The sequence below is a fragment of the Scyliorhinus torazame genome, chromosome 1 (genome assembly GCF_047496885.1).
Source record: "Scyliorhinus torazame isolate Kashiwa2021f chromosome 1, sScyTor2.1, whole genome shotgun sequence".
Classification (NCBI taxonomy): Eukaryota; Metazoa; Chordata; class Chondrichthyes; order Carcharhiniformes; family Scyliorhinidae; genus Scyliorhinus; species Scyliorhinus torazame.
Window position 1 is genome coordinate 174460846 of NC_092707.1, and position 13125 is coordinate 174473970.

Genomic DNA, 13125 nt, shown 5'->3' on the forward strand with positions numbered 1-13125 from the left:
TTTCTTTCTATTTTGTTACGAGGGGGGGGGGGGGCGGTTTGTTTGTAAGGGTGAAAAATTGTGTTAAAAAACTTTAATAAATATATTTTTTAAAAAACAAACACTTGAATGGTTAACATGTCTTGTTTTTTTTCCAAAGAGTAGTGAATTAATCTTCATGGAGCTTCCAGCAATTTTAATTTCAAATTTTCAGTCTCTTTCCTATTTTACACAGAACAAATATTCATTTCTACTTGAAGGTGGACTGATTCTGCTGATCTCTCTACAGTGACTCTACGAGCTAATCACTTGTAGTATTTAAGTGAAACAAGGTTAGAAAGCCTGGGAAAATTAGGATATGTGGGGTGGTGGGGGGGGGGGGGGGGGGGGGGGGGGGGAGAAGGGAAGGTGCTAACAAGTCATAAAAGGAGAAAATTAAGAAAAATAAATTCGACAAACTCACCACGATGGCATAGTCATAGACCTATTCAATTGCACAGGAATCTTAGGCCTGAATAAACAAAAGAAAATAATCAAATTCAATCTAGATATTGTATCTCAAATATACCTACTTAACGTCAAATTAATGCACATTTCAATACGATTTAAATGTAATAGTTAATTTTGAATGTAAGCTGTTTTGGGGGCATTAAACAAAGAAAGAATACTACATTATTCTTTTATACACAACATAATAATGTAGATCCCCTAATACAGGGTTTTTCAAAGTGCAAGTTGCAACTCGCGGGTTGGTCGCGGCATTCCCATGGCAGTCCTGATCGTGGGAGAAGAGTTAAATGCCCGTTACCGGTCTTTAAATCGAAAATGCCGGTCGCAACAGTCTTTTAAAAGCAAATGATGCAGTCTTTTGGCCAGAAGCAGCAGCAGAGAGCTCCCGGCTTGTACACTTCACGGAGTGCCCTGTACGTCCATGCTTTTGGCGCACAATCACGGAGAAGAGCTTCCTCCATTTTCTAGCTACAAGCCAGCAAATCAGCAGGACTGTGAGGGTGGATCGTTTTATTATAAGGGAGCGGGCTGGAGTGAGGTGACTTCTTGCAAGCTGTGCCCAGCGTACCCTCTGATTCAGTGTTTTTCAAACTTTTTTTCCAGGGACCCATTTTAACCAACTGGCCAACCTTCGAGACCCACGTCAGCCGACCATCGGGACCCACGCCGGCCGACCTGCATGGCCCACCATTTTCTCTTGCCTTGTTTGGTGCTGACAAAATGGGGAAATCGTAATCGCGCCCAAAGCACGTGGTGACGACATTCGGGGGCCGTGACCTGCTCTCTGCCTCCCTCAGGCAGGAAGATTACATTGATTTTTTTTTTTTTTTTAATCTGCTGCGTCTCCGATTGCGCAAATTTACTATCTTCAGCCGCAGTAGCCGGCTTTTATATTCATTTTTTATTTATTTTTCGTAAATTGTAACAATGTTGTTGCACGGCACGTTTAATCAAAGAGACCAAAGCCCATGTCATCGTCAGACTATTCAGATTCTTCCTGTTTCTTCTCTTCCTTTTTCTCTTCAGCAGCAACAGGGGTAGCGGTGGAAACAACTGCTGCAGCAGCTGGGGCACTGCTACCAGCACCAATGTTACAGATCAGACTATTGATGTCAATATTAGCCAATGCCTTGGCAAACAGACTAGGCCAGAAAGGCTCAATGTCACACCAGCTGTTTTAATCAGGGCATTGAGTTTGTCTTCGGTGACGGTGAACTCGTCGTCGTGCAGGATGAGCGGGCTGTAGTCACAGGCGAGTTCCTAGGTGGGGGTCATGGCGCTGGATTTCTGCGGGTGAGTCCGATGGTGCTAGTCGCCGGGGGGGAACTCGGCCTTAGCTTTGTTCAGAAGAACCGAGCACTTCCGAACCGGGCAGACCGAGCAACGGCCGGCTTTTAACTATGCCGGCTGCGAGCGGCCTTTTTACCATATAAAAAAAATGTGGCCGCACTGCCCACTGATCATCGGTGCGCATGCGCAGTGCGGCCGCATTTAAAAAATATATTTGTGGCCACTTTGAAGGCCGCTCGCAGCCAGCATAGTTAAAAGCCGGCTGCTGCAGCAGTTGTGCACGGATTTGCGTGATCGGGAGCGCCGTGACAGACGGCTCCACGACCCTCCCGACCCACCCACGGGTTGCGCCACTGACCTTTGACAATGCCTGCTCTAATTCTATATTTTACTCTCGTTCTATGCTTTTAAAACTTCATTCTAACTCTTTTCTTTTCTCTACACCCTAGCTTTGACTGTAGCATTACATTCTGAAGTCTCTCCTTCCTTCCCTAAGTACGGTATGCGTTGTCTGTATAGAATGCAAGAAACAATACTTTTCACTGTGTACTAATACATGTCTCAATAATAAATCAAATCATACAGGCAGTCTACCTCCTGGCCAGAATTTCACACATGAATTTGCTGGAGAGAGCTGTTCAGGAGAGTCCACGGCAGGCTGAAGCAGTGTTAACTCTGTACAGGGCTCCAGGGCAGCTGGTGAACAGCCAACAACGAAAAAAATGAAATTGGGAACAAATCAGTATAAAGATGATTTCTTGAGATTTGGCTTTGTTAATTGTGTCAATGCAAATCAGGATGCAAAGCCCATGTGGTTTGTATGCAGGGAAGTACTGGCAAATGAGAATTTAAAACCTTCAAAACTTCAAAAGGCATTTGAAGACTAAGCAAGGCGGGTTTGAAGATAAACCTCTCAATTTTGTTCAAAGGATTCAGCGAGAACTTAATCATCGGCTGAAGTCCTTAGTAGAAATGTAACATTGAATGACAAAGCACAATTAGCCATTTACATGGTAGTTTGCCATGTAACCAAAGATAAAATACCCCAAACTGTAGCAGTGGTTAATTAATTCTTCCTGCAGTAATAGCATGGCTCGTACGGTCATTGAGGAGGTCAGCTGAAAAACTGAAATGCATCCCACTTAGTGATAACACAATGGCCCGCCAAATTTATGATATTGCTGAGAAAATGGAAGCCCAGCTTATTTCTTGTTTAAAGTCAGCACAGGAGTTCTCAATAAAACTGGATGAAAGTACAGATGTTTCAGATTGCTAGTTTATATCAGGCATGTTTGGCACAATGAATTTGTTGAAGATTTGCTGTGCTGCCCGAAATTACCAACCAGCATGACTGGTGCACAGATTTTTGAAGCATTGAATAGTTACGTGGTTGGAAAGTGTGGCTCGATTGGGTTAATTGCAGAGGAATCATAAGCGATGGGCAGCCAACATGACTGGGAAAAACAGGAGTTATAATAACAATTACGGTGGCAGCTGGTCATGTGGCCTCGTTCGGGGGAACGAGAGTAGCGGAAAAGGGAAAGCGGAGTGGCAAGCGAGAGGAGTGCAGGGTAATTAGGGGAAAGAAGGGGCAGGAATTACAGAGTGGGCGAGGGAAAAATGAGACAGTAACGCCCGGGAGGGGGGTCGCCACATTAGCGGGAAAGATAGCGCCAGGAGCAGCAGATAAAGGCCGCTGCGCATCCCCGACAGCGGGAAAGCGCCAGGCAGTGAGAACAAACAGCGGGGACGGGGGAGCAAAGGGGCCATGTTGGGTGCTCCCTGGACAAAGGGAAAGCACGGAGCACAGGGACCTGACCGCATGGGGACAGCAGTGACAGCGTCCATCTTGGACGGCCCCCTAACAAAGGGAAACCCTGGAGTACAGGGGCGCATGCACCAGGTAAGTATGGTTAATCTCACAGGAGCTTGGGGGGGGGGGGGGGGGGCGGAGGAAGGAGACCCCCACCAGGATAGTCATCTAGAATGTCAGGGGACTTAATTGCCCAGGGAAAAGATCCGAGTCTTCACCCACCGAAGAAACATGAAAGCTGACATAGTCTTCCTCTAAGAGACACACCTGAGTGAGCAGTACTGACTGTGGGTAAGGACTGGGTGGGACTGACCTACCATTCCACATGGTACAAGGGATGGGGGTGGCAATACTGATAAATAAGTGGATGATGTTTAAGGTGACGAAGACTGTTACGGACCCAGGGGGACGGTACGTCATGGTCAGCGGGGCCCTAGACAGGCCACCGATAGTACTCATCAATGTGTACGCTCCCAACTGGGATGACACGAAATTCATTAAAAAGACCATGGCAGAAATCCCCGACATAGCGACACACCGACTGATCATGGGGTGGTCTTTAACTGTGTATAGGACCCACTGATAGACAGGTTGAACCCCAAAACAGGGAAGACCACAAACATGGCAAAGGAACTCAGTGGTTTTATGGAGCAGATGGGGCGGTGGACCCTTGGAGATTCACCCACTCAGGGGAGAAAGTGTTCTCCTTCTGCTCCCCAGTGCACAACGTATACTTTAGGATCGACTTTTTTGTGGTGGGGAAATCGGTGTTTCCAGGGCTGGTCAAAATGGAATACTCTGCAAACATAATCTCCAACCACCTCCACATTATATAGATGTGAGGTTGGGATCAGGCAGTGCCCAACGCTCCACATTCACTACTGACTGACAAGGTCTTCAGCGAGAGAGTATCTCAGGCCATAGCTGAATATACAAAACAATAAAAACGGGGAGGTAGTACCGCCACGTTCTGGGAGGCGCTAAAGGCCGTGATTAGAGGGGAAGTTATCAGCTTTAAAGCGCAAAGAGACCAGAAGGAGAGAGCGGCTAGGCAGCAGTTGGTCGACTCCATACTGGAGGCAGACCGTAAATACTCCGAGGCCCTGACCGTAGAGCTCCTGGCGGAGAGGAAAAGCTACAAAGGGACTTTGACCTCCACGCGGAAAGCGGTATACCAACTGCGTCTGGCATGGCGGACCTATATGAATGACAGACGGCCGAAGCTGAGGCAAATGCACAAAAAAAACGACCAAGAGATGCAAGTGACATCAGGGGCACCACCCAGGTGCCCCTTCCATCCGGTTTTGTTTTGCTTGTTTTGTATAAATAAAAGAGAAGGGGGTGGGGGGGGGGGAGAGAAAGACCGCTTTTCGGCTATGTGTTATGAAATTTCTTTTTCTACTTCCTCCGTTTTTTTTGTTTCTCTTGTGTACATTTGTAATATATCATGTATAAAACCCAATAGGGCAGCACGGTGGCCTTATGGTTAGCACAACTGCCTCACAGCGCTGAGGTCCCTGGTTCGATCCCGGCTCTGGGTCACTGTCCGTGTGGAGTTTGCACATTCTCCCCATGTCTGCATGGGTTTCGCCCCCACAACCCAAAAATGTGCAGAGTAGGTGGATTGGCCACTTAATGGGAAAGAATAATTGGGTAATCTAAATTTAAAAAAAAAAGTATAAAACACAATAAAAACATTTAAAAAAAGGTGGCAGCTGGTCAGACATTGTTTAGAATCATTGTTTTATTCACCGTCAGGCATTGATATCGAAAGGAATTCCATCCGATTTTGAAGTGGTGTTAATTTCATCAAACACAGTGCACTCAATACCAGGCTTTTTGAGGATCTGTGTTTCAATAGAGGGGCCGAGCACACACATTTATTGTTCCACACAGAGGTACGTTGGCTGTCACGGGCCGAATGCTTGGCAGGACTGGGGGCTTGGCAGAGCTTACGGACCGAGATATGAAATCTACGCATTCCTCCTTGAGAAATCATCCCCAGGGACTTCCGGTTGCGGTGATGCTGAGCTAGCCACACGTTTCGGCGGCTCCAGCTCCGACGGACCTTCGGGCTCTTTTAAGAGTCCCACCGGGGAATTTTTTGTCGACCCAGCCCGGTGTGGGGTGTGGGAGAAGGGAGTCCCCCCCAAACGAAGGAGGAAAAAACCGGCGGCGGCGGCTGCAGCCCGAGGAATCATCGACCAAAAGGTCAGAGGGAGAGAAGTTCAAGATGGCGGCGGAGAAAGCGCAGGCGACATGGGGGCCTGAGCAGGATGAAATCGTGAGATGGTGCGTGGAGCTGCTGAAGAAGGAGGTGCTGACCCCGATGCTACAGGCAATTGAGGGGCTCAAGGAGACATTAAAGACCCAGGAGACAGAGCTTCGCGTGGTGGAGCAGAAGGTGACAGATATTGAGGACGAGATCCTGGGCCTGGCGGTTAAGACTCAGACGCACGAGGCACTTCATAAAAAGTGCACTGAAAGTATCGAGGCCCTAGAAAACGGAGCGCGAAGAAGAACCTTCGGATACTTAGTCTCCCTGAGGGTGTGGAAGGAGTGGACTGTGGAGCGTTACCAAGTACGATGCTGAGCTCACTGATGGGTGCTGAGGCCCCTACGGGCCCCATGGAGGTGGAGTGGGCAAATCGGATTCCGTCGAGAAGACCAAAAGCGGGAGAACCACCGAGGGCGATAATCGTGCAATTTTACCGCCTTAAAGACAGAGAAGAGGTCTTGAGATGGGCTAAAAAGGTGCGGAGTAGCAGATGGGAGAACGCTGTGGTACGAATATACCAGGATTGGAGTGCAGAGGTGGCGAGAAGGAGGGCGAGCTTCAACCGAGCCAAAGAGGTGTTGCATAAAAGGAAGGTGAAGTTTGGGATGCTGCAGCCGGCAAGACTATGGGTCACGTATCAGGAGAGACACCATTATTTCGAGACAGCGGAGGAAGCATGGTCCTTCATCAAAGAAGAGAAATTGGATGGGAACTGAGGGACTGATGCTGCAGGAAATGTTATTGTTATTGATTTTGTTAATGTTATGGGTGAAGGTAATTGAGAAGCAAACTGGGAAGGGGGGAGACATTGGGGAAATGTGGGCGCCGGTGATGGGGGAAAGACGGGACACAGTCGGAGAATGGGGAAGGGGAGGGGAAAGGGAGCTGCGCCATAAGAGGCGGGTCAGGTAAACGGATGTTCCTGCGCCAGAAAGAATAAGGCGGGAAGACAGGCGCAAGGCGGATGGGAGTTCCCCCACACGGGGGGGGGGGGGGGGGGTCGAGGAGTGAGCAGGAGTAGCCGGGGTCAGTTGAAGTCAGCTGACTTACGGATGTGACATGGGGGGAGCAATCAAGCTAGATAGGGATCTAGCGGGGGGAGGGGGACAACTGGGTTGCTGCTGCGGAAATCCAAAAGGAAATGGCTAAAGAGTGGGTGGGCGGGGATGGTGTGCGACGCTGGGGGAGAGAGCGGGAGCGCGGAGGTGGGATATGGGACTGGCCTAGAGAAGGTAATGGCTAGTCGACACGGGTGGGGGGCAGGCAGCCCCCTAGTGAGGCTGATCACGTGGAACGTGAGAGGCCTGAACGGACCAATAAAAAGGGCCCGAGTGCTCGCGCATTTGAAAGGACTAAGGGCAGACGTGGTTATGCTCCAAGAGACGCACCTAAAGGTGACGGACTAAGTTAGGCTAAGGAAAGGATGGGTGGGACAAGTGTTCCACTCAGGACTGGACGCAAAGAACAGAGGGGTGGCCATTTTGGTGGGGAAACGGGTAGCATTTGAAGCAAAGAACATCGTAGCAGATAGCGGAGGTAAATATGTAATGGTGAGTGGCAGGCTGGAGGGAATGGAGGTCGTGTTGGTTAATGTGTATGCCCCAAATTGGGACGATGCGGGATTTAGGAGACGGATGCTGGGGCGTATACCGGACCTGGAGGTAGGAAACTTGATTCTAGGAGGGGACTTTAATACGGTGCTCGACCCGGGGCTAGATAGATCCAGCTCAAGGACCGAAAGGAGGCCGGCAGCGGCCAAGGTACTTAAGGGGTTTATGGACCAAATGGGGGGAGTGGATCCATGGCGATTTCTTAGACCTAGGGCTAGGGAGTTTTCCTTCTTCTCCAATGTCCATAAAGTGTACTCCCGGATAGATTTTTTTGTTTTGGGAAGGTCGTTGATCTCTAGGGTGGAAGAAGCTGAGTACTCAGCCATAGCGGTTTCGGATCATGCCCCACATTGGGTGGACCTGGAATTAGGAGAGGGCAGGGAGCAGAGAACACTCTGGCGATTAGATGTGGGACTGATGGCGGATGAGGGGGTGTGTGCAAGAGTGCGGGGGTGTATTGAGAGATACCTGGAGGTCAATGATGACGGCGAGGTCCCTGTGGGAGTGGTTTGGGAAGCACTAAAAGCGGTGGTCAGAGGAGAGCTGATCTCTATTGGGGCCCACAAAAGGAAAACAGAGGCCAAGGAAAGGGAAAGATTACTGGGGGAGATTTTAAGGGTGGACAGGGAATTTGCAGAGACCCCGGAGGAGGAATTATACAAGGAGAGGAGACGACTCCAGACGGAGTTTGACCTTCTGACCACCAGAAAGGCGGAGGTACTGTGGAGGAAGGCACAGGGGAGGAGGTATGAATATGGGGAAAAGGCTGGTCGCCTGTTGGCTCATCAATTGCGAAAGAGGGCAGCAGCGAGGGAGATAGGAGGAATTAGAGACGAAAGGGGAGACACGGTGCGAAGGGCAGGAAAGATAAATGAGGTGTTCAAGACCTTTTATGAGGAACTGTATAGGTCTCAACCCCCAGAGGGAGAGGAGGGGATGCGGCAGTTCCTGGACCAATTGAGGTTCCCGAAAGTGGAGGAGCAGGAGGTGGTAGGCCTGGGGGCACCGATTGAGGTGGACGAGGTCATTAAGGGACTGGGAAGCATGCAAGCAGGGAAGGCCCCGGGGCCAGACGGGTTCCCGGTGGAATATTACCGAAAATATGTGGACTTGTTGGCCCCGTTGATGGCGAGGACGTTCAATGAGGCCAGGGAAGGGGGGACTCTACCCCCGACGATGTCGGAGGCGACGATATCGCTAATTTTGAAGAGGGACAAAGATCCGTTGCAGTGCGGGTCCTATAGACCTATTTCACTATTGAACGTGGACGCCAAATTGCTGGCAAAGGTACTGGCATCGAGGATAGAGGACTGTGTCCCGGGGGTGGTGCACGAAGACCAGACAGGGTTCGTAAAAGGGAGACAACTGAATGTTAACGTGCGACGACTATTAGGGGTGATAATGATGCCCCCAGTGGAGGGGGAGGCAGAGATAGTGGCGGCAATGGACGCAGAGAAGGCATTTGATAGGGTGGAGTGGGAGTATTTATGGGAAGTGTTAAGGAGGTTTGGGTTTGGGAACGGGTTTATTAGCTGGGTTAGACTTCTTTATGGGGCTCCAACTGCAAGCGTAGTTACAGGTCGACATAGATCGGAGTATTTCCGACTATATAGGGGAACAAGACAGGGATGCCCGCTGCCTCCATTGTTGTTCGCGTTGGCAATTGAACCTCTGGCCATGGTGTTGAGAGACTCCAGGAAATGGAGAGGGGTGATTAGAGGGGGAGAAGAACACCGAGTCTCGTTATACGCGGATGACCTATTGTTATACGTGTCGGACCCAGCGGGGGGGGGGGATGATAGAGGTTATGCGAATTTTGAGGGGGTTCGGGGAATTCACGGGGTATAGGCTAAACATGGGGAAGAGTGAATTATTTGCGATACATCCAGGGGACCAGAGTAGAGAGATAGAAGGCTTGCCGCTAAGGAAAGTGGAAAGAAACTTCCGATACTTGGGGATTCAGATCGCTAGGAGCTGGGGAACCTTGCACAGACTTAATCTGACACGGCTGGTAGAACAAATGGAGGAGGACTTCAAGAGGTGGGACATGCAGCCTCTATCGCTGGCGGGCAGGGTGCAAGCAATTAAGATGATGGTCCTCCAGAGGTTCTTATTTGTATTTCAATGTCTCCCTATATTAATCACCAAGACCTTCTTTAATAAAATAGACAGGAGCATCACGAGCTTCGTGTGGGCAGGGAAAGTTCCGAGAGTAAGGAGGGGGTTCCTTCAGCGTAGTAGGGACAGAGGAGGATTGGCACTACCGAACTTGGGCGATTACTATTGGGCCGCCAATGTGGCAATGATACGTAGATGGATGATGGAGGGTGAGGGAGCGGCGTGGAAAAGACTGGAGAGAAAGTCCTGTAAAGGGACGAGTTTAGAGGCGTTGGTGACGGCGCCGCTACCGTTCTCACCTAAAAAGTTTACCACGAACCCGGTGGTGGCGGCAACACTGAATATCTGGGGACAGTGGAGGTGACAGAGAGGGGTGCGGGCAGCCCTGGTGGGGTCCCCTATCAGGAACAACCATAGGTTCGCCCCAGGAAGAATGGATGGAGGATTTCAGAGCTGGTACCAGTTGGGAATTAGGAGGGTGGGAGATTTATTTATAGATGGGACTTTTGCGAGCTTGGGAGCATTGGAGGAAAAGTATAAGTTGCCCCGGGGAAATTTCTTGAGATATATGCAGGTGAGTGCGTTTACTAGACAACAGGTGAGGGAATTTCCGTTGCTCCCGACACAGGGGATACAGGACAGGGTGCTTTCAGGGGTGTGGGTCAGAGAGGGCAAGGTGTCAGAGATTTATCGAGAGATGAGGGAAGAGGGGGAGGAGTCGGTGGGCGAACTAAAAGGAAAGTGGGAAGAAGAATTAGGGGAGGAGATAGAGGAGGGTATGTGGGCTGATGCCCTAAGTAGGGTGAATTCCTCTTCCTCATGCGCCAGGCTTAGCCTGATTCAATTTAAGGTGCTACATAGAGCACACATAATGGGAGCAAGATTGAGCAGGTTCTTTGGAGTGGAGGACAAATGTGGGAGGTGTGGCGGGAGCCCGGCAAACCACGCACATATGTTTTGGGCGTGCCCGGCACTGGAAGGGTATTGGAAGGGAGTGACGGGAGTGATTTCGCAGGTGGTGAAGGCCGGGGTCAAACCAGGCTGGGGGTTAGCTCTATTTGAGTTGCGGAAGAGCCGGGAGTGCAGGAGGCGAAAGAGGCCGACGTTGTGGCCTTTGCGCCCTAGTAGCCCGGCGCAGGATCCTACTCATGTGGAAGTAGGCGAAACCCCCGGACTGGAGGCCTGGGTAAACGATATGGCGGGGTTCATTAAACTGGAGCAGATAAAGTTTGCCCTGAGAGGATCGGCTCAAGGGTTCACCAGGCGGTGGCAGCCATTTCTCGACTACCTAGGGGAACGTTAGAGGGAAGACAGATGACCAGCAGCAGCAACCCAGGGGGAGGGGGGGTTTAGTTTAGTTTAGGTCAATAGATAAGGGGGTTTTGTTACTTGTGTATTGTTAAAAATTTCTGTATTGTTACTGTTGCGTTTGTTTTGTAAGAGGAAAAATTGTTGTTTGGGAAAAAAAATTTCAATAAAATATATTTTAAAAAAAAGAGAAATCATCCCCGCTGGCTGATCCGTTTGATGATGAAATTTGTATGTTACCTACGTCTTACCTTGCAGGCATCTTTTCACTTCTAAATGAACTGAACCTCAAATTGCAAGGGAAGGATTATGATTGCTTTCGGCACTCTGAAGAAATAGATGCTTTCCAAAAGTCATTGAATGTTTGGCAAGTGCGAGTACAAAGCCAAAACTCACTGCTACGACACAACGAAGAAAACAATGGAAGTAAGGGAACTGTCAATAGACTGGCAAGCTTTATTCAGTCGCATCTGGCTGCATTGATCAAATAGTTTGTTGCTAATTTCCAGAGGAGAAGTTTCAGATTTTGAAAAGAGGTGGGTGCAAAATCATTTGGCATTTGAGACCCCAGAGTCAATTGTTAACTTACAGCTGACTCCAAATGAAGAGACTGAACTGCGCATCACCTGTGACAACACTTTAAAAACCCGCCACAAGTCCATTCTGGAGTAGCATCTCCGAGGAGTATCCAGTATTGAGTAAAGCAAACATTTTGTTGCTATTGTTCTTGACAATGACCTACATGTGCGAGGTTGGATTTTCCGTCTTCACAAAGATGAAGATGGCACAGAAGAACCAGATGAACTTTGCACCTGGTGTGCGCATTGCCCTCTCCTCCTGTGAGCTTGATTGGAGTGAGATCATGAGTACCAGGCAAGCTCACCTGTCGCATTAAAGGTAAGCGAAAATGATGGGTCGCGAAGGTCAGCTGGCTGTAAAAGTAGGTCCCACAAAAGAAAACGCTGCCCTAACATCTCAGCAGGTTTAGGATGATTAATTGAGCCATTTGGACCATGTCGAGTTAGCTCATTTCTAGCACGTGGCAGCAATTGTAAGGAATTACTCTAGGCTGTGTAGGGAAAAAAAGGGCAGATTCCGCCCCAAAACTGTGATGCATATTGGAAATGCACACGTGTTCATATCCTGGTAGGACAGGATCACGCTTGGCTATGATGCGTCTGGTGAGTGAATAGTTTTGCCATAATTTGTTGTTGAGGGTCATACATACACTGGAGCGGTTTTCTTGACCTACTCGATTTGTGGCTCTATAGCCCAAGCAAGTTATCGATGTGCTCAGGAGAGGGCAAAAAGGAGGAAAATCAAATAATTAAAACTGCTGGAGTTTAAACCAGTGTGGTTTTTAAAAAATAAATTTAGGGTACCCAATTCATTTTTTCCAATTAAGGGCCAAATTAGCGTGTTCAATCCACCTACCCTGCACATCTTTGGGTTGTGGGGGTGAAACCCACGCAGACACGGGGAGAATGTGCAAACTCCACACGGACAGTGACCCAGAGCCGGGATCGAACCTGGGACCTCGGCGCTGTGAAACTAGAGTGCTACCACCGTGCTGCCCTAACCAGTGTGGGGTTGAAAGTCATTCATCTTTCCACAGGATCACATACACTGGTTTTGAGCATATCTGGCTCTAGCTCAAAAAGGTTTCATATTCCTTTTTAAACAAGCCACAGCTGTTATATGATTGCTAGGCTCTGACAATTCCGATTAACAGTAATGAGTAATAACAAGGGCAAACGTGACGTACCACATTTTTTCAATCCTACCACCAAGATTCTTACTTTCATCTTCGAGTGTCATCAACAATTCAATGTTTCAAATTAAACACTTAAAAATAATAATAATCGCTTATTGTCACAAGTAGGCTTCAATGAAGTTTCTGTGAAAAGCCCCTTAAAAATAATAAAAAGCATTTATCAACAAATTTCACACAAATTGAACAGCACTTACGCATGAGGACAGATATATTTGATATAGGGAAGTCGGATTGAGGATAGCGATTCGGCCCAACCATGTCTGAAAAGAAGAATTTAAACTGTTCAGCTCCACAATGCAATAAATATGCAACAGCTACACAAATACAAAATAATTCCAGGAATGAGGGATTTTAGCTACAAGGTGAGGGCTGGAGAAACTGGGGCTGTTTGCCTTGGAGAAAAGGAGATCTAAGAGAGATTTGACGGAGGTTATGAGATTTAAGG

The 13125-nt window shown here is 48.7% G+C and overlaps 1 protein-coding gene across 1 annotated transcript in view; it reads right to left on the reverse strand.

Moving 5' to 3' along the window:
• The window catches only part of lypla2 (lysophospholipase 2), a 53121-nt gene that overhangs the window by 20682 nt on the left and 19314 nt on the right, over nt 1-13125 (reverse strand). Inside the window, exons 4-5 of the mRNA XM_072501179.1 lie at nt 12875-12940; nt 443-490 (exon numbers count right to left, since the gene is read on the reverse strand). Coding sequence (XP_072357280.1) covers nt 443-490; nt 12875-12940 — 114 coding nt within the window. The remainder of the gene's footprint in view (nt 1-442; nt 491-12874; nt 12941-13125) is intronic.